Below are 22,548 nucleotides of genomic sequence, written 5' to 3'. Positions count from 1 at the left end.
ATAACTCAATCATTTTTTTGAGTTACTTTTATCTCCCTGATATTTATTTTAGCTTTTAGCCTGTCTTCCACAAATATCAACTCGGCAGGCTAGAAAATTTTAAATCTTCGCGGTTTTTTCAAAGAAAAGCGAAATTTCCAGCCACAAACTTTTTTTTGAGGCGCCAGACGTCGCCAGACAGCACATCATCAGACATTTTGTCTAGACATACAAGGCGCCATCAAAGAGAGCAATCTGCTTGATACACAGGTACAGTTAAATTTATTTCTTTACAACTTTTCTTGAAAACTATATAACGAATGCAGCTCATGGCGGCCCCTACTTCTACCTCTTGTGTACCTCTTTTTGGCTTTTGCTTGAACAGCTCATCCAACTCGTTTGTTGAGTCCAATCAGTTACATCAATATGCCTTCTTACCTGTCTTTAAAAATATAAATAAAAGTAATCACGGAAAAGGACGCGAAAAAAAAGACATAAGTGTGAGAACAGAGTAATCAAACTCGTTAGAAAAAGTACCATTCGAAGTCATAAAAAATCAACCTGAATAAATGCAATCGAAATCCCAGAGAACTTCATAATTCCCCAAACAACATTACATTACTATGTCAAACTCCCATTACATAAATTGTACAATTACGTCAGAGTAGACTACGCTCGCCACCAAAGAGGTTTATTTGGAAAGGGTAATTACATTTTATTGTTCGCTTCTTTTTTAAAGATTGGCCGGGTTGGAAAAGTATGAATTTCTTTGTACATATTTTATCTACCCCAAATATTAAGGAGGCTGAGTTTTAAACAAATGGTCAAGTTGAAACGAACGATAAATGTATCAAGGTCTGTTTTATTTACCCCCTGGTGACTTAACAAAGAGACTTAACTCGATGTTACAATCCAATTATTGAAAGTTTGTCTCGGCCTTTTTATAATGAGCGAGACATACGTTCTCTGATTACGCAATTTTCATATTGACATTTTCGAGGCATTTTGATGTAACTGCCAATGCTTTGATGTTTCCTTAAGGATGTTGGAGTCAGCTTGGCTAAGGTTAAAATAGTGGGCAAGTAGAGGTTCATCCGGAACAGTTGTGAGGAAGGTGTCTAAGTGTTTTTTGAATACTTCTTTTTGGGGTAGTTTGTCAAATCTCTTATCGGCCAGTATGGATTTCGTGTAACTAACGCCAAAGATCTTCGGCGTACAACTGAAACGTTTTTTGGCGCATTAGCGTAAGGGTACCGTAGAGTCGTCTAATCTCGACATACGTCTTGCAATCTCGACATAGCTTTAGGCTGGTCTTCGAAATAAAAAATCAAACATAAACAAATACATACCAAAGTTATCAATTAATCACTAAAATGTACTCTCTCTTTATCACGTCACAGATTGTTAATATAATATGAGAAATGTGAAGTGTTATTACTTATATTTGAAAAGAAAACTTTATAACGATGTAGTAATCGCTAAAAACTAATTAGCATACTTTCAACGAAGATGTCCAAATCACAACAACACAACATTTTGCACGCGAGGAATTTTTTGTAGACATTTTTACCGTGAACCGAAAATAATAAAAAGAACCCGGTTTCCTTTTGAATTTAATGTGACCGCCATACTGGCCATCACGGCATGCGGCCTGTTAGCGCCTAGAGCGTGTGCTTTTATATATAAGGAAGGGGAAACCAGGCTAAGCGCGCGAATTATTTTTATCACGTGACTTGAAGCGTAATAAAGTTGTAAAATTTTAATGATGGACACGAGAAAGTTACGAGGAAGTTTGCATGCGTTTCGTGTGTTGTGTAAAACTGCTTATAGTTTGGCTGTTTTTTTAATTGAAAGGATTGCAATTTTTACTGAACTTCTAGTTTGATGGATGAACTTGTTCGATAAGAATGATACCAAGAATTTCATTCAAGGTTTGTTTTGATTATTTTACAGATCCGGTGTCGAGATTGCAAGACGTATGTCGAGATTAGACGACTCTACGGTACTTACAAAGATTGTTTGATTTTCAGTTGGCGTAAAGTAATAATTCCAGCTCAGCTCGGCGTGAATGACTCCATAATCCATCGAGCTTACGCTCGCGTCATTCCCATCATGCCAAAAATATCTTCGATGCGAGATTTCGTGGAATCCTTACTGGCTTAGTATTGGTCTGCTGGGAAGGGTGTTGAATAATCAAGGGCCTCCAGATATTTTTGTGTTTGATATTGACAGCTTTTAGATTGCAAATTCTCCCCAATCTCTGTTTTATATGGCAGGAAATGCCTCCTTTACTTTCGTCATAATCAAAATTCGGGACGTTGCCTTCAATGACGATCCAGGTATAAATTATTTGATACCGCTCTCTCCGTCTTTCAAGGCTATACAGTTTTAATGATTGAGTTTTTCCCAATAATTTAGATGTCTGAGGGATGGAATTCCATGTAAAAAAGATTTCTGAATTTCTTCCAGTTGCTGGACAAGGCCACGCTTCCAGGGAGACCAGAGTTGAGAGCAGTAGTCCAAATGAGGGATAGCTAGTGCTTTCCATAAAGTTAACATGGTTTCAATTTTCCTTGATTTGAATGTGCGGTATATCCATATGCACTTACCGTCAACTGTCCCATCTTGGGACGAGTGTATGCAACATGGGACTTGTTAATATCTGGCCTGTATTTTCACTTACTGCTAGTTAAATCTCTTTGACAACAAAATTGTTTTGATAACTCCACCAAGTTTATCAATCGAATACTTTCTGTCATAACATGTCACGATAACTTTCACTTATAGTACGCCCTTTTTAACTTTTGTTTTCATTTAAAATGACCGAATGGAGAATTGGAGAACGCCGGCTGCCTAACTGCCTACCGCCCGATGAGATTAGTGTGTAACTTGCCGCACGAGTGACGTCAAACGCTCACATTCGCGCGTGTTCCACTTCTGATTTTTTTCATATTTCAATTTAAAAGCCTACTCAGTGCGAAAGAGAAATCGTGTATTTTCTAATACGCGGCTCATTTAACTCAAATCAAATGACTTTGGAGGTTCGGTGAAATGGTGGTGGAATGGCCGTCCCATGTTGCGTAAGATAGTCCCAAGTTGGAGCAGTTGACGGTATATTTTTTACTTTTTTCATTTGTTCTTGGATATGTTTCTCATAAGTCAACTGAGTGTCTAGAGTGACTCCAAGGTCTTTATCTTCGTCTTTATTTTCGATCAACATTGCTGTGTCAGAAAAATAGCGTGAACTTTGCTTCAGAGCGTTGTTTTTCCCGTAGGCAAGGTGCTCAAATTTAAGACCATTCAGCTGCATGTTGTTGTCTTCTGTCCACTTATAGACAGTGTCTAGATCATTTTGTACTGATAAACATCCTCCAGTTTGGATATTTCTTTCATAAAATGGGTGTCGTCAGCAAACAATGCCAAAAAAGAATGAAGGATGTTGTTATCAATATCTTGAATCATGATCAGGAACAATAGCAGTCCCAGCACAGATCCTTGCGGCACACCTGAAATAACATCTGTTTCTGAGGACAAGATTGAGTTTACTGAAACTCTCTGTGTTCGATGAGTCAAAAAGGATCTGATCCATTCAAGGAGCTTATCCTTTATGCCATTTTTCTGAAGCTTGTGTAACAAAATGGTATGGTCTACTCTATTAAAAGCTTTACTGAAGTCTAAATATATAACGTCAATGTTGTTTCCATTCTCTAGGTAATGGATCAGTCTTTTGGTGTGTTGAAGCAATTAACTAAGACAGGAGCGGTCTTTCCTAAAGCCATGTTGATTATTGTTATACAGATTGTTTGCTTCTAGATGATTCTGTATTTTGGCTCGTACAATCTTTTTAAAGACCTTTAAAACGTGGGATGTGAGGGCAACGGATCTATAGTTTTCAGCAAGTCCTTGATTCCCTTTCTTGTAAACTAGGGATATATGTCCAGTTTTTAAAAGTTTGGAGTGATTCCTTTGTTAAGTATGTTTCTTCAGATGATTGAAAGTGGTAGAGCAATGTTATCTTTAGTTTTTAGCAGAAGAATGGTTTAGATTTCGAGAAGCGATTAGTGTACAAGTAAAAGAATTTTGGGTTGGATTTGATTTTAGAGGTTGCTTGAGCTTCTTTCTGTTCCCTCTCTTGAGCAAAGGATTATTGAAGTAGTCAGTTCAAGGTGCTGGCGGGATGCTCATTAGTAAGTGTCTATAGTTGTGAGAATAGGCCTCTAAATTTAGAGCCTTTAAAGCCTCCTGTAACTCAACCAAATAGAAAAGAAAAAGAAATTTCATGCCAAAATAGCCGTTGATAAAAGGTTAGCCAATCAGATTTGCGCACTTTCAATCAAAACAATGATATCACGTGATTTCAACAATTGTTTAACAACCAATAGAAATCTGCGGCCAGATTTGGCATCTACAAAAATACCCGGCTACTGTAACTCTGTTGTTTTTATATTATTTTTCGTTTTAACTAAATGTTATACTTCAAAAACACACAAACAGAGTAGACGGGTCTCCCAGCTAGGGTATTAATGAACTTTTCCAGTGGTCAAATTTTAGATTTTCTCTCAGGATTTTCAGAGGGCTCTCTCTCCTCATAAAATGACATCAATGTTGTTCTCCAACTCGGTCTTTTTCACAAAATTTCAACTTTTCCATTCCAGGGGGTTCTACCCTGATTTATTCCAGGGGATAAACATGGCATTTAAATTTCCAGGGGTGTTGGTGAAAATGTCAAGTGACAGTGTAAAATTTTTGATTTGATTGAATTATTTTTAAGTTTGGAAAAAAAGTATATACTGATGTTGTTGGGCAGTTCCAGAAAAAAACCGTTGCCCCCTGTGGATGACAGGGTTTTTGTTTTTTTTTCACTTGGAAATCCTGAGAAATTTGAAAAAGGTTTCGGAAAATCCAGGATTTTTCCTCGTTATTTAGTCATATGTATCGAAAGTCCATGAAATTTGCTCTATTTTCTTGCTAAGTATCAGAAAATCCAAGATTATCAGAAAATCCAAGATTTTCCCATAAAAAATCTTGAATGTTACAGAAATACTGAAGTTTTTCAAAAGTAAATTGTTACGGAAAATCCTTGTTGTCCACAGGGAGGTAACAGACTGTAACTTTAACCGCCCAAGATATTGAAATCCAAAGTTCCAAATTCAGGACATCTACACTTTGTGGAAGCAATATAAAAATGAGAAAATTTGAATTTGGAAAACTTCTGTTCATACCAGCTAGTCATCAAACTAAAATAATCGAGAGCAGGCTAGAAGGATACCTGTAGATGAGTTCAATAATTTTGAATAGTAGGATTGATCACTAGCCACGTATGGTTGTATGACATTTAGAGATGATCTATACCATAAAAAGTCTAAAGTAAATTTTTTGATCCTGTCCTCTAATTTTCACCTAATATGGTTAAGGATACCTGAAAGTTTGAAATCAAACTTTGTAATTATCATTTTTGGACCTACCCCGGTGGGCTGTAGGTCCTATAAATTAACCTCTGTTCGTTCGTCCGTTCGTCCGTTCGTTACTAGCTTTTCTCGGGATTGGCTCATTAGTTTTTCCTAATTTTTGGCACAAAGATGCAAAATGGTAATGCCCAAAATGTGACGGAGCCCGATTTTCGAAAAAAATTCATTTCCGGCCGAAAATGCCGGAAATATGCCGGAAAAACCGGTTTTTTGGCATTTTCTCGAGATTTCATCATTAGTTTTTTCTGATTTTTTGCACAAAGATGCGTATTAGCAATGCCTAAAACATGGATTAGTCCGATTTTTGAGAAAAATTCAATTCCGGCTGAAAATGCCGGAAATATCCCGGAAATCGGCCGTTTTTTGCAGATTTTCATTGGACTTTTCCTTATATTTCGTTGTTTTTTTTTTCACACAAAAACATTATTTGTAGCAATGCCCCCACCATCAAGCATGGTTTTTAATTGTCAATAAAAGTGATTTTTGAAGCCGGAACTTTCTAAAATCGCCGGAACAGCCTATTTTCGCCGGAAAAAATGGTATTTCTTTGAATTCTCGAGCTGTCTCTATATTTTTTCATGAAATTTTGCACACTGATGCAAAATGGCAATACCTGAAATATGACAGAGCCTGAGTTTTCAATTAACGACTTTTTTTTCCGGCCGAAAATGCCGGAAATATGGCCGGAAAAAAAACCGTTTTTTTTTTTTTTTGGCATTTTCCCTCGAGATTTCATCATTAGTTTTTTTCTGATTTTTTGCACAAAGATGCGTATTAACAATGTCTAAAACATGGCCTAGTCCGATTTTTGAGAAAAGTTCTATTCCGGCTGAAAATGGCCGGAAATATCCCGGAAATCGCCGTTTTTTTTGCAGATTTTCAATCGGACTTTTTCCTTATATTTCGTTGTTTTTTTCACACAAAAACATTATTGATAGCAATGCCCACCATCAAGCATGTTTAATTGTCAATAAAAGTGATTTTTTGAAGCCGGAACTTTCTAAAAATCGCCGGAACAGCCTATTTTCGCCGGAAAAAAAAACGGTATTTCTTTGAATTTCTCGAGCTGTACTTTCATATTTTTTTCAATGAAATTTGCACACTGATGCAAATGACAATACCTAAAATGTGACGGAGCCCGATTTTCGAAAAATATTTTTTTCCCGGCCGAAAATGCCAGAAATATGCCGGAAAAACCGTTTTTTTTTACATTTTCTCGAATTTTCATCTTTAGCTTTTTCTGATTTTTTGCAGAAAGATGCGTATTTGCAATGCTCAAAATATGGCCGAGTTCGATTTTTGAGAAAAAATTTTTTCCGGTTGAAAATGCCGGAAATCGCCGTCTTTGCAGATTTTCATTATATGTTTTCCTTGAATTTCTATGTTCTTCACTCAAAAACATTATTGATAACAATGCTCACCATCAAGCATGATTCAATTGTCAATAAAACTGATTTTTGCGACCAGAACTTTCTATTAATTTTCCCTACAACCCTTCCCTCTCCCCCCATCAACAATCAATGATGAATTTATTGCGTTATGCATTTTCGCTAAACGATATATTTTCTGACTGATTTTTTTCTCCTCGCATTGCTATCTAACTTTCATCATCAGGTAGGTCCATTCAGCATCTAGCTTGTTTAATATGGCTTCTACAGAGTGTGAATGTCTTGAATTCAGAACTTTGGATGTAAATATCTTTGAATAGAATCACTGTTGACAACTTTGACTTGAGTTTTTCTAATGCTTTCCATGATAGCTATGCATGGATTAAGTTTTATTTTTGGACCTACCCCGGTGGAGGACCTATAAATTAACCGTTGTTCATTATGAGCTTTTCTCCAGATTGGTTATTCAATTTTTCTGATATTTTGCACAAGGAATCAAACCCTTGAATGTGACGGAGCTCGATTTTTGGAAAAAAGTTTTTCGGATAAGTTTCACATAGGGTCCACCACCCCCCAGAAATTTGGGGGTACCTAATAAAGAAAAGTTAGTTAGTTAGTGTTAGTGTTAGAAAAGCCAGGTACCTGGAAGTATTCTTAAATTTAGGGGTACCTGATATGTTTGGGGTTACCTGCATTTTCACAGACAAGTGGGGACGGGGGCTGTTGTTTTTGTATGAAGTCATGTTGGCGAGCCATTTTAACTTTCAGAAATACTAAATTTTTCCCACTGCGTGGGATACGAACATCAGTGAATTAGATGAGAAAACATACTTTTGGAACCCCTGAGATTAAAGGGGATATTCCACGCTCATTCTTAAGGGGTTTACCCTTGAACCTGTTAAGTGCCACTGGGATTATATGAGATTGGCAGGTCTGGGTGATTTAGAATGGGTGGTTGTAAAATTATCAATTATCAGCCAATCTAAAGCATTGAAAATCAAAGATTTTCTCTGTTAGGCCCAACTATAGTTAGGCCCGCCTTTACCACGACTATAAAGAAAGTATCTGGTGAAGAATGTTATTGAGGTCCTGTTCAAAATCAAGGGGATTGAAAAGACTGATTTGTCTGAAAGATTTCAAGGTTTTTATGATTTTATTAAAGAAAACGTCTAAAATACCCCTAGTATTTTATGCATTTTAAGGTTTTAAGGGAGTTGAGGATTCAACCTTGAGAGTTTAAAATTCAACCTTTCTCCCACTGTCGATAGATTTCCTTGAAATCCTTTAAAACTAGCAAAGATCAACTAAAAACCCTAGAAACCCTTGAAAGTTTGTGTTAAAAAACCCTTTAAACCCTGGAAAATTAGTCAAAAATGACCCTTGAAAACCTTTAATTTGTTGAAAAAGATGTTCATCATGGAAGTATTTTCCCAGGAATTGGAATTTTGGGGGTACCTGAACCCTGGAGGACCCTATGTTTCAGCAAAAAAGAACAGCTTAATAAAAAATTGGATCATTAATTTTTTCTGATTTCTTGCATGAAAGTAAGGTACCATCATAGGCAAAAGATGGTTTCAAAAAACATATCTTTATCCTGTAAGAATCACTATTTATAAGCATAAATCAATGTTCTTAGCCAAATCAATCAATTTTTTGATGAGATTGATGTTTTTTTTTTAAAGAATATTTATGCTTAGACGTGTTGTTATAGAAAAAGAGGCTAAATTCGATTTTTTTTATAAGCACATTACCAATTACTTAGTTATTAACTTTTCTCGACATTGGTTCATTCATTCTTTATGATTTTTTGCACAAACGTGCATAACTATAAACCCTCGAATGTGACTGAGCCCAATTTTCGAAAAAAGATTTTGGGGCAAAATCCAGCAAAAACAGCTTAAAAAGGGTTTTTTGGACTTCGTAGAAAACTGGATCATTAATTTTTCCTTATTTTTTTGCATGAAAGTAGGGAACCATCCTTTGTTAACAATGGCGGAAGCAGATTTTCACAAAAAAAACTTTCACCCTAGATCGGTGTTCCTAACCAAATTACTCAAATTTTAGATGAGATAGATATTCTCTAGACATTCTTCTTCCTTCCCTTAATACCCCCAATTGGCACAGGGGACAATCAGTGATGAAAGCAAACGACGAATTTTAATAAATCGTCACTTTTTGTGTTCTGGTTGTTTTAACGGGCACGCTCACGTAGATATCAATAATATGTGTTAAATGCATAACCAGGTAGGGCCATAAAAGTATCACTTGTTTATGCAGGAATCCCTTTAAATTCAAAATCACCTTTCCACTGATCTACATTTCTAATGACCAACCAATCATTCTCATTAAATGTGATAATAAGCCTCATTTTAATCCATTTTTGTTTTCACACTTTTCAAAGAAATTTGTAATTACTTGAATAAATTGTGCTATTTCAATGGATTACTCAATCCCCCACGGTCATCATTATAAGAATTTAAAAAAGAAATCAGATCAGGTGAATACTTATTCTTGGTAATCCACACAGTTTCATTACAGCTTGTTGCTATTATTGGAATCAATCACTTCACTTATTCTTGGTAATCAATACAGTTATTGGAATCAATCATTTTACTTTCTTCTGTATCAGGTCAGAGGCGCTCGTGATGGAGAAATTGAAGAGACAAACCACGCTCACTAAAGCAAACCAAAGTAATATTTTGAAACCAAAAAATACAAATACCATAGCTAAGAAGTAAGTTATTTTAATTTCTTTCATATTGTAAGAGTGCTCATTCAAGTTTTGATTTCAAAGTGCCCTAACTTAGTTCTGGACTGTAGAGTTTTACCATTAGATTTAGCACTTGGGAGCTTAGAATCTCAGGATTCTCAAGCTAAAAATGTTCCACTAATGCTGAGAATGTAGTCCAAATCGAAACACTCAATTAAACAGAGGATTTTTCATATGCGAGTTACGAGTTACAAGTTACGAGTTACGAGTTGCATTTAGAACCACGAGTTGCGAGTTACTTTTTACGAGTTACGAATTACGAGTTGCATGTTAACAAAATAAAATCGCGAGTTGCGAGTTACGAGTTGCATCTTAACACACAAAATTCGCGAGTTGCAAATTAAAAGTGCGAGTTGCAAATTGAAGGTGCGAGTTGCATATTAAAAGTACGAGCTGCAAATTAAAAGTAGGAGCTCCAAATTAAAAGTTCAAGTTGCAAATTAAAATCAAGTCTGAGATTGTTATCTTAAATAATAACAGCACAAAAAAAAGCTAAACCCAAAGCAAAGCATGGAAAACTCAGCCAAACTGTTTACGTTTTGTGACTAAAGTTGTGAAACCACTCAAATCACACATTTTTTCGCTCATTTTTGTATAAAACAAAACAGAGCATTACATAACTTTAAGTTTTTAAAGGAAATGCGCGTGTTTCTTCCTATCGAGAAACATCTTTAATGTTGCTTTTAATAACGTGGACGTTACCTGTCATTTTCAAGACAAAGTGACACTTTTTGACAAAATTATTGACAGGCTACTTAAGTGTGATACCTGCAAACTTTATTACACCAAATATTTTAATTGTACAGAATGAGATGCCTTTGATATAAATAGATAAATATTGTCAAGAGACAAACTTTGGGAAGGGCAGTTTTAGAGATAGAATTCTAATCAATTATTCTATTGTCCTTATGTTGATAAAATCACTTATTTTTATGAAATAATGATCTGATGGTCAAATATAAAGCTTCTTTAAGCAATCCCAGCAAAGGTTTTGTCCCCGGGGGTGGGGGGGGTACTATCCTTGCCGACCGACGGGGATGCTCCGCTGAGGTTCCAAAATATGACTCTATATGGGACTCGTTTTTCAAAAATTTTGCCGAAATTTGCAAAAAGAGTGACCCTGATTGGAATTGAAAATCCAAAATTTTCTAAAATTTTCTACTTTTACCCCAAATTTTTCGAAAAAGGCACTCTACGAAGGACTGATTTGGGGTTTTATCACCTATAAATTTGATGCTGATAACACAAAAGGATAGAAATCGACAACCTATTCAAGCTTCAATAGCTTTCAAATGGCTGTTCTACAATCATGTTAAAAATCTATTGAGAATTTAGCTTATTTCCTTGTTTTTCAAAATTTGGAGTTAGGGCGAGATTTTGGGCCATCTCTTAAATATAATTGGATATTTCATTTGGCACGGGTTTATAGATTTCCAGGCTATATTCTGAGCCGTACTGTATTGGACCATTTTTGAACTTCTGGATCCTCAGATCCCAAAGTCTTAAATCTAGCGTTAAAACTCTATCCTTCCAACCTAACTTAGAGCACTTCCAAATCGTTGTTAGTTTTGAAAATTCGTGGGAATTTCCCTTTTTCTAAAATATTACGACCATGATTGTACACGTTTTGCATGTGATCTTATAATTACTGTAGGTGAAACAACCCCTTAGAGCCATCATTCTCAGCCTGTTACCTTGTTACCCCCACCCCCCTATTACCCCCCCTATTAACCCCGTGTTACCCCACCACCCATGTTACCCTTTTAGTAACAACGCATCCAAACTTATTGCCCCCGCCCGGGAGCACTTTTCTCTACAGTTCTTTACACTCATGCAATGTAAATACTTTTTGTACATTTTTTTTCTTTCTCCACCAAATATTTGCTCTTCTTATGTATAATAGTGAGCAGCAATAATCATTTAATCATCAATAGAAATTTTCACTCTTACTGACTTTTCGATTTGTAACACGCACTTTTAATTTGCAACTCGCACTTTTAATATGCAACTCGCACTTTTAATTTGCAACTCGCAATTTTAATTTGCAACTCGCACTTTTAATTTGCAACTCGCGAATTTTGTGAATTAAAATGCAACTCGTAACTCGCGATTTTATTTTGTTAAAATGCAACTCGTAACTCGTAACTCGCAACTCGTATATTATCATATCACATTAAACAACTCTACCGAACTTAAAATACTTATCAACAACAAAATACACAGAAATCTCAGTATATTTTAACTATTTTTGAGACAATAAAATGTAGAAATAGAAATTTTTTTTGAATTTTTATGATATATTTTTTTTTAAAGTAAAAAATTTATAAAATGTTAAAAGAAGATAAAATTAAGTTAAATAAATATAGTTAGGAGTTAAAATATTTCGATTAGTTTTTAAGTATTTTAGTAGAAAATTTTTTAAATGAGTTTAAAATTCATATTCAGTATAGCCTGAAGAAGGACTTTCGATTTTGTCGTGTTTATCATCAACGGAGTAAAAGTCATTCCAATCTTTATCGAACTCTTTGCAGTATTCTTCATTTTCCTCTTTCTCTCTTTGTTTTCGTTCCTTTCTCGCCTCCTCTGCTTTGTGAATCGCTTCTTTCATTGTCATGGCAATTGGAAATCGCTTTTGAACAGGAGTTACTTTCAATAATGATGGAACTGTTTTTGTGTCTGTTTCATCGAATGCGTTTAAGTGAACTGGAGATGAAACTCGCTCCTGTGAAACGACTCGTGAGATTTTTGGACGATTAGCTGATGTAAGGGATGGAGCTTTCTTGATTGACATTTCTTTTTCAGTTGACGTTTGTCTTAGTTTTGGGTTTGTGATCATTTTCATCAGGCGTGCGTTTACAGGTCCTGGTGCATGGACCTTCATGTTTGATCCTAAGGCGTTTTTGGGTCCGGTAGAAAGGTCATCTTTCTGAGCTTTCTGAGTTAGTGAGAGATTGACAGGCGTATCCTCGTAATCTTGGAAAGATACAAAGCCTTTCTTTGATTTTTGAGCGCTTGAACGGAAGCCAGCGGCTTTTGTGGATGAGACTTGGGCGTTGACGACTGAGGATTTCTGTCCCTGAAGAAGAAGAAGATGAGTTTTTGTTTATACATAAATAAGATTAGGAGAATGCATTCGATATTTAGCCTCAAGGAGGGAACCTGCGATTACTTTTTCAATGTTTTGAGATAATTAATAATTATTACCTGGTTCTCCAGTTTAGCTTGTTGTTGACGTCTTTGTCTTGCCAAGGCCAATTTGACATCAGTTGAACCTTTTTGTTGTTTCTTTTGTTTCACCATATCAAGTCGTTCTCTGAGATTCCTATCTTTTTCTCGTTGATCATTTATCAATTTTTGTTTGTGTACTTCATGATCAAGTTCTTTCGTTTCTTGAGAATCTTGAAAGCGTTCTTTACGCTGATTGATTTTTGCATTCCTCTCTTCGATCAGTTCATCGCGTTTTTTCTTGGCCAATTGTTGTCCAAGAGATATCTCTACTGCTGTACGACGTCTCATTGATCTTAATGTACTGCTGGACAGTTGTGGACGTGGGGTACTGGCTCTATTGCAGGGACCAGTCAACTTATGATCTAATTGCCAAGAGAAACCAGATTGACCTTTTTCCAAATTTGGTGTTTGGCAAAGTAGCAGCTCTTCACGTTTCTTATTTTCTTTCTTCGCGGGAACGTTCCTTGCACAGGCCGCGCGCATCGCGCGTTCAATCTCCTCATTCACTTCATCCGCGAACTCGTCTATGCCACTGTCGAAAGAACTTTTATTTGTTTCATCCAATGTGACATTTGAACAACAGTCTTTGATCTTAGGTAAAGGACGTGAGGTGAGTTGTTTTGAAATAACTGGAGCAGGTTGTTCCTTTTCTCCGCCAGTTAATTGATGAGACCAAGGGTGTGGTCCTTTATTGGCGATTTTTGGAAGAGGTCTCCTTTTTGCGAAAATAGTATTTTCGACTGGTGGGAAATCCACCACACTTCCAATCCCGACTGTTTCCAATTCATTACTATTATTTATCTGGGCTGGTGTACGGAGTCTTGAAGAATCAATTTCTGGTGAACAGCATTTTGTATGGAGGTTGTTTCTTCAGATGAACTGTCAGAAAGCGAAGAAATGATTCTGAGTGATTCACATTCCTCATTGGTTTGATTGGTGGGAATTTGTTTGCCAACAACAAACAAGGTCGTGTCAGCTAAAATAAGAGTTTCAATGTAGTATTAAGGATTTAGAAAAGTTGAGTTCTTAAAACCCAATGTTCTGAAATTTTCTCAGAAGTTCTACTATTCCAATCGATTCCGCGAAAATGTAAGCCAGTTTGGGCGGGTTTCATTTTATTGTTTTATGTTCAACAAACAAACAGAAAAATTAGAATCAGAGAAAAAGTAAAAGACTCACCAATTATGAGACTTTCGCTTTCTCGAACATCTGCAGGCAGTGAAAAAGAATCTTCTATCAAGAAATCGTCTGGATCTGCCTCTCCTCTGCACCAAATCAATTTATGATACCACCTTCGATCAATAGCAATCGTCTCCTCTGCATTCGTTAACTTCTTGGCGAGTTTTCGCAATTTGTCGCGTTTCAACCTGCGCCATAATCGTTGAAGGATGTTTTGTTTACGTGGAGACACGTATGTCACTGGAAAATGAAATATAGGAAAATTATTTTGCAAGTCGTGCGTCAGTTGTTTATCAAAAGCAATCGAGAATTATTCGAAATTGAACAAAATTCGAGCACAAATCTTTGACTGAAAGAAATTTGTAGCTGTAGTTGTTTCACTTATAATGAAAGAACACTTGCCCTCATATCTTTGAGCTCTTGCAGAGAACCCTTCACTCATATCTGTGACGTGTCGCATGGAATTAATTTGATACTTATTTTTGCCGTCCATAATTCTGCAACCGACATCTTGCTTTGTAGCTACTCGGAAGTGATTTGAACAGCAATCATCGTCTTTTATTGAATTATTCTCATGAATAGAAGCAGCCAATCTTCGATCAGCCATTTTGAAGTCTTTTTTGCGTTAATAAGTCACTTCTTTATTCCTCTAAAACTTATCTGAAGCTTTTCTGCTTCTTTTTTTGACTAGTAACTCTTATTTTTTATTTGACGTCAATCATTTCGTATTTATTATGTATTTTAAAGTATTGACGTCACTCACTCAATTGAGGCATTGTAACATATAGAAAAAAGCTTAAACATAGTACAAATCCTGAAATCTGGACCTCCACCGTTCAAAATTACTACCATGGGGAGCCAGTTTCCTTTGTTTTTAATACGACAGGGTGGGGCGGTGGTCTTGATTAACATTGTTTTGAAGAATTTCTTTCCGCTTTTTCAGGACATCGAGCAATATGAAAAAGACGAAACGAAAGGTGGAAAGTCTTCAAAGAGGGTAGGTTTTTTTTGTTTGAAACTTTGACATTCTTTAACCAGGTGTTTTTTGTGCGTTACCGTATACCTTATCGGGGAAACTTCGTCGGGGAAAAGTAACGAAATTTTGGCCAAGTGACGAATATTTTTTCCCGACGAAAATTTTCCCCGGCCTTAATGCGTTTACCAACTACCAGCAAGTGACGAATATTTTTCCCAGACGAAAATTTTCCCCGACGAAAATTTTCCCCGACAAAGTTTTCCCCGACGAAGTTTTCCCCGATAAGGTAGATGAACTTTAGTATTGAAGTTTTCCGTGCATTGAAATTTTTACAACATTTTCTTCGCACTAAACGTGTTTTTAACAAGAACCTTTATAATCCAGCAGGTCATTTTGTTTGAACGTTGTATAATTATAATATGTTCCCAATTTTCGTTTCAGTCAACTTCTTGAGCAATGGAGAAAAGAAAAAGGGTGAGAATTTTCTTATGATCTTTGGTTTGTTCTCATGTTACATACAAGACATAAAAAATACCTAAGATGTTATGGAATCGTTCTTAATTGGTTCTTCTCTATTGTTGTATCGAAATCATTCAAATTTCTAGGCATGTCTCCTTATGTCGTTTATAAAGAAATACAGACGTTCGAAGTTCAAAACCTGTCTAAACCGTAACAGATTTCACAGGATTTCTAGCTTTAAATCGTCATACCATTTTGTGCACTTTTGCCAGGCCTAATTCGCGGGCCTCCTCTCAAAAAAGTTTCTAAATCTTATCTACACTTTCGAAACAATTTTAATAAAACATTTAAGATGTTTTCGTAATGAGGTTTTGTTTCAAATGATGTTTTCTCTCCTTCAGAATCTCAAAGAAAGAATCGTGTCATCCGTTGTTGAGTCGGAAACGATCATTAGCGGCTGTCGTTTCCAGTCCTTCCTACAAACCCAACAAAATAGAAGCCAAAAAAATTAAATCAGAATATCATTTCGATCGAAGAAAGACCTTTGTAGTATCCAAAGAGAATCGATTGGACATCAATAACAGTCTTCCTAACGTTCAAAACAACAAACGAAAAACGATGCACAGTTTAACCGATTTAAAGAAAACATCATCTGTCGAGGACAACAAAAGGCGAAAAAGTATGGCTCCGTCTTCTAAAATCACATCAAAAGCCGAACAATTAACAAATGAAAAGATCAATGCAATTTCGACACGTAAGAGTTTAGCAGTGGAAAGAAAATCTCTTAATATACTTCACCCTCAAGAACGAAACACAAGCTCTCGTAAAAGCTTGGCTCCTAAAGACTTCGTCAAAAACAACATTCAAAACATCAACAAAAGGAAGAGTCTTGCTCCGAACAGCAAGATAAATACAAACGAAGAACCGAAGGAATCTATCCTAAGCATCAAAAAACGCAAAAGTTTAGCACCGAATTTCAAACCAAACGACGACAAAGTATCGACTTCTAATAAACGCAGAACCATTCACGGATTCCCGGTGAGCGAAACCAATAAGACGGACGAACACAAAGAAAACATCAAACAAAACAAACGTAAAAGTATGTTGCAGTTTTCACTTTCGTCAAACAAGAAGTTAACGTCACCAAAGCCGTTCGCCAGTGAAGTGAGAAACAAAAGGAAAAGTATGGTTGATTTGGAATTCAATGCCGCTGCCACACCTTGGAAAAATGAAACACTTTCTAGAAGGTAAAAGTTTCTGCGAAATATATTTAGTCTAGGCATAGAAATCTGAGAGCTTTTAACTTCTGATTGCAAGGAAAGTGTGTGATTCTTTTATGGTGTATTTATTACGGTCCAATATGTTCCCATGAGTTTCGAGACTTGGTTAAATGACTTTCTTTTTCTTTGCTTCTAGGGAGCGACTTGATTTGTGGCTTGCTGCAAAAGGGTAAGTGCTTCGTTGTTTGCTTTTAATGAATAGTAATCGTTAAATGAAAAATAAAACTGAACGCTTTTACACTATTAATGTCTGGTCAGAAATACATCTTTGCTTGACCCTACGTTTTTCACTATTTCACCTTTTTGCACCTGTTTTCTTCTTACCAACTAGAAAAACTCCATCTACTGATCGAAGAAGATCAACGCTCTGTAACTATAAAAGTCCTCATCCAAAGAAATTCAAATCTTCAAACGTCCAGGAACAAGTTGAAACTCAAGGATCGTCCTCTGAGAATGTCAACATCAATGTACTTGATGACCTCGATAATCAATTAGAGGCACTTCTGGAAGATGTTCAAAATGTAAGAGAACAGGGAAAATCTTTTTGAAACTCCAGTTTCACCCCAATATAAGATATAACTGCTCTTTCATACCTTGACGACGTTAGAGGTATTGGCCTCTTGCATGTATTACTTATGGGGTAAAATGTAGTGAAATGCGGAAAAGTAAATGATTGATTTGCGTCAAGCTCTGTGGTTACAGCAGACTATTGATAACTCTCCATAAGATGAGAAATCTTATGTTCCCTTGTGTTTTCGAGTTAGGGGGACAAAACCGTACTCATTTAAAACTCATTTGTAACTTTCAGGACCAAAAGAGAGTCCGTACCAAACTCAACGAATTATCATCCAACCACGCGGAAGTGCAAAGGCTAGCGAATTATTGGATTTGTAAAGCTAGACTGGAATCTGTATCATCTTCCTCTAACATTCAAAACGTCATCTCTATACTGGAACAAGCGTGCACTCATGAAGCAAAGGTAAAAACTAAATATTTCTTGAATCTTTCAAAATCTCTTTGATAAAAAGCTTACAATTAGCCTCCGTCTCGGAAGAGGACTGGGCCCGAATTTGCGGACGTTTTCACAGTTTCACTTTCGTTTTCGGCTATACGACAGCGTTTTCAAGCAGAAAGCAGAGGAAATCTGTGAAATTATGGCAGGGAATGCTAACCTATTTTTCCAGTGTTTCTCAAGATTGGAGCAAGATTATTGTTCTAGAAAGTTCATAAAGGCCTAATAGTTTCAGATTAGTATGATTTCATCAGAAAAAAACATTTACACCAAAGCTCCTTATTGATATGTGAAGGCTACCAAAAATAGCAATGTCCTCCATCAGAACAACTTTAACATAAGGGACAAGGACAGTCAAGAAGTCTACTTCTTTGTTGAAAATTTGCACAAAATACTTAGAGAAAATGGTACTATGGAAGCCCATTCTATACTCCAAAATGATAGTTGAAAGATCAGCAGTTGAGAGGGTTGATTAAAATAGAACTCAAAGCACAAAATAAAGTATACATATATATTTGTCCAGAAAGAACTGGCATGTTTTTTGCTTTGTTTTGGTGTTTAAAAATATATACTTATCAGTCATAAAAAAATACAAATTCGAATATAATGAGGGCAATGAGTCTGGTTAAATGTTACTATATTTACAAGAAAGGATTACTGAAAAAATACTACTGTATGTATGTACTACTGATGAACTAAACTCAAAAACTAAAACTTTACCATAAATTTACATTACGACAATTTAAAAATCTATCTTTAATAGCAACAAAGAAAAAAACATGGCTCAGAGCTAGTCGGAGCCTCAATTCAGTAGGTATAGAGCTTTCAAAATTTGAAAACAGACACTGCATTGGTTACTACAAGACATACTATCCACACGGTTTTTTCGATTCATGAAAAAAATAAAGTATTTATCAAAAAAAGGTTCTTCCATCAATTCCAACAAACAACAATCAATATAACAGTTTTTTGAAAACCATCCCACAGTGTAAACATTATCAACCAACTAAACCCACACCGCCAAAATTGTAAAAATAAGTCAATATAATTTATATCAACAATTTCTCGTAAAATGTTTTTTTCCAACATTCTGATACCAATCATGGCTGGAGGCATCATGTGTAGAGTGACTGTGTGGCGTTTCATTGCTTTTAATGATCACGATATCAAACATTAACCAAACAAAACTGAGGCCAAGCCAAATCTGTCGATTAAAAATTTCCATTAAAATTATAATTGAAACTTATCTCGTAAAATGCTTTTTTCAACATTCTGGAGGTGTTCAAAGTTAGAGGTATCATATGTAGAGCCAAGCAATACATGAAAAGTCATTTGCTATCCCATTTGCCATGAGATATATGAGTCAACAAATCAAACAAAAACCAACAAATCATGTCTCTTCACTTTCATGTCACATCGTGTTTATATGGGGTATCAGAAAGCCAATCCACAAGAAGAGCCATCTTCCTTTATTATGGAGTGTTCCAAAACTATTGGTAGGTTGTTTGGAAGTAAAGAAACCCACACAGTTTGTTTTATTTTGAAGATTTAACTTGAAAACAAACTGCATCTTTCCAGTAGAAACTCATGTTTCAACCTGCTACATAACATTGGTCAGTCGGGTCTGCTACTAACATGTAATAGTTTTATTATAGCCGAGCTTGAGAATCCGTAGGCAGAACTTGTAACATGTATTATGTGTATAATTATGTCAGTCGACTTGAACTATGATACATTACTCACATTTCACTGGATGCATTTTCGCTGTGAAATTATCCGCAAAATTTTCTGACCGCGTTCTGAGACGGAGGCTAATACTAGATGAATTTCCCCTGAGTCATTAATTTTTTTCTCGGTATTTTTCTTACCGGCAATTTAAATTTCATTTCATCTTACGTCACTTTAGCCAGATGAGAAGATACGAGAGGAAATTTGCCGCTTCTTGCAACAAATTGAAAACGAAGATCAAGAAGAAGAAGAAGAAGAAAGCCAACCCAACGGTATGTTTTTATTTCCCTATTATGTTGCTCTGAATAGTCCTAATTTGATATGAAATTAAAAGGTTGAAAAGAGGCAGGAACATTTTAACAGTCGCTCAGTTTTGTGTATCAATATTATACTGTAGTAAGGATTTGCAGCCGCATTCGGAGGCGACCCAAATAAAATAGCTGTCTACCTGTAGGAGGGCTTCACTCTTTTTCCTGGATTTTTCCCGCTCACTTTTGATCCGTCTCTAATTGCTAAGCATTAAACAGTGAGGCATCCAGTACCATTTTGTGAGTCTTTCTGAAGGTTGATCCCAACACCTTGTACACTGTAGCCGAATCTATTTAGTTGGCATCAACAGTAATTTGATTTTTTTGATTTTCAGGTTCTCTAAACCGATTGAACTATGCAATTACACCAGGGCGTCGAGTACACTTCGCCAATAGAGATAGTCCAATCGATTTCAAATCTTCCATCATCAGATTCTGCATCGTTGAATCCACTGCTTTCAAAAGAAGGTATGAATTGTTGATTTTAAAAGTTTTTCAAAAGTTGTCTCACTTCTTTATCTTTCCTAGTGTTTGTTTGTTTGTTTGTTTGTTTGTTTGTAATTGTTATTTATCGTTGACATAATGTCAGATGATAATGGTGAAGTTTGCCTGTGAATGGCAGTCTTTCTTCGATATTACCTGTTGTTTTCTCTACCTCTCATACAAATTAACAGCTACTCTTTTCACAGTGTTTCTTCGACGTAGCGTCTAACGTTTGATCCATCGTCATTTTTTCAGGCTTAACAAACAGTTGAAAAGGAAAATCATGACACCCGTCCGAAGATCAGCAAGACTTCGAAGATCGGATATTCCGAATTTCCTTCGAGAAGACGATCGTCTCATTGACTCGCCCACTCAAGTTGAACAAGACATTATTGAAGGAAATTTAGGCTTTGTACCAAGCAAATTTATAAATACTCCTTTGAATAACGGCTGGTTGATCGAGGAAGAAGAAAAAGAACCGGTAGACGAAGATTGCGCATGCGAATTATCTTTCATGGAATGATAAAAAATTTTTTCGATTTTGTATATAGAAACACTTGTGAACGATATCTGGTTTTGAATTTGTATATATGGGATAACTTTGAGTTGTTGGTTATAAATAATCTATTTCAACTACATAGTGATGATAATGTTCAGCCATTTCTAAAGTATTTCTCGATATAATTACCAGTGAAAACAAAAATGGCTGTTTATTAGTGTATTGAATTCTTTAGATATTGAACCATGTGGATTATGACGTAAGTTCGTGAAGACTCTTTCAGGATAAAAAATATTGAATTGGATTTCTAAACTTTCTGATACAGTTACAATATGAGTAACGAAGAAGGCTTAGTCTTTGATTATCCTCTATTACTCTCTATCATATGTATCTTTTTCAAAAACATTTCATATGTAAATATGTTGTTTTCTTTCATCTGTGGTGGTCTTACAGCTGATTTTGTACATATCTTACTAAGTATTTTTTTCTTCACTTGCTTTGTGAATATATGCGGCACAATATTTGAAAGTCCATTACTCTACCTTTACTTGTCATTTATATAACCCTTTTTGTTGACCCAGTTTCAAGCTTTTCGTCGCTGTCCGTGGTGCTGCATGTCCGTTTTTGAAGAAGCGGCGCCTTCTGCTACGAAAGCCTGTCTTCGTATCTTTGATTGATTAAGACATATCCTTACAGATATGTCTCCACAGTTAATTTCAGAGAAAGCTAAGCTGTGTTATTCACGATATTAAATAAAGCCACGCTAAATGATATTCCACAACTCAAAGTGACGTGGACCTCTTAATACTTGAAATATAGATAGAAAGACGGATAGAAGTGATAATGTAATAAAAAGTCAAAACGCTGCTGCACAACCAGCCAAAAATCTTCTCAGCATTGTCCACGTGCATCCCAGACATTATTTATGTTACTGATAGACACCCAAGAATATTATTATCTGGCGCTATTCAGTACTCTCGGGTACCTAATAGCCGCCCCCCCCCCGCTAATTAATTTTTCGAAAATTTTCCAGGCAGGACATTCTTATTCCAACCCTCCCCCCCCCCGCTTATTAATTTTTGGGAAAATGTTTTTGAAAGTTCCCTCTTTTGTTCTAATTATATTGTACAAGCCTCATGCATTTTCAAAAAATTTCCACCCAGGACATTTTTATTCCAACCCCCCCCCCCGCTTATTAAGTTTTGACATTTCTTTCAACCCCCCCCCCCCCGCTTATTCCAATCCCCCGGCTATTAGGTACCCGATAATCCACACGCAGGAAAGGAGCTTCAAAGTTCACTTATAACCTCACTTTCTTATAATGAGCTCATAACGAAATTTCGGGCACAAGCAAGTAGGCACCTCAAAGTGTCGACAAGTCGAGGACACTCCATTGATTGAATCTAGCTCTTTCTAAGGCTGCTGGCATCCACTAACGGATTGGTGCTCCTTATAGACTATACTACCTGGGGTTTTGTAGAGGTCTGCGATTCAGGCTTAGCTCTTTCTTTGTTTTCAAGCGGCATATTTTTCGAAATCTGGCGACATTGTTCAGCCCTATGCTCAAAGCTGCCCCTCTTTATTTGCTTTACCATCTAGGGGGCCATAAATTACCGAATTGCGTAATCGGATTAATGAATTTCATTAAAAGTTTCAAATTATTTCGCTGTGTCTACAGTTCCAGCAGGTTATTTTTAACTTGCCGCTACATATCTACTTACATTTAGAGGTTGTTACGTCGACCAAGGGCAATACTTTCAGTACAGCCCGAAAAAACTGGTCATTATTGTA

General features: G+C 36.2%; 1 protein-coding gene across 2 annotated transcripts; it reads left to right on the top strand.

The window, feature by feature from the left end:
- Positions 1 to 118: 118 nt before the first annotated feature.
- Positions 119 to 21,290, top strand: LOC136801351 (cytoskeleton-associated protein 2-like). 2 transcript variants are annotated; one of them, XM_067057988.1, is made up of 11 exons: positions 119 to 249; positions 9,465 to 9,569; positions 14,956 to 15,009; positions 15,430 to 15,462; positions 15,849 to 16,694; positions 16,864 to 16,896; positions 17,059 to 17,248; positions 17,536 to 17,706; positions 19,646 to 19,739; positions 20,111 to 20,243; positions 20,514 to 21,290. In XM_067057988.1, exons 2-11 carry the CDS (start codon positions 9,481 to 9,483, stop codon positions 20,779 to 20,781), a joined length of 1,911 nt encoding a protein of 636 aa, XP_066914089.1. In that variant the 5' UTR covers positions 119 to 249; positions 9,465 to 9,480; the 3' UTR covers positions 20,782 to 21,290. The 2 variants fall into 2 exon arrangements, with proteins under 2 accessions (XP_066914089.1, XP_066914090.1); XM_067057989.1 differs by lacking the exon at positions 9,465 to 9,569.
- Positions 21,291 to 22,548: the final 1,258 nt, after the last annotated feature.

This window comes from Clytia hemisphaerica, unplaced genomic scaffold (genome assembly GCF_902728285.1).
Source record: "Clytia hemisphaerica strain Z4C2 unplaced genomic scaffold, Clytia hemisphaerica genome assembly, whole genome shotgun sequence".
Taxonomy (NCBI): domain Eukaryota; kingdom Metazoa; phylum Cnidaria; class Hydrozoa; order Leptothecata; family Clytiidae; genus Clytia; species Clytia hemisphaerica.
The sequence above is the reverse complement of the archived record's forward strand: the minus strand, read 5'-3'. Positions and strand labels throughout refer to the sequence as shown.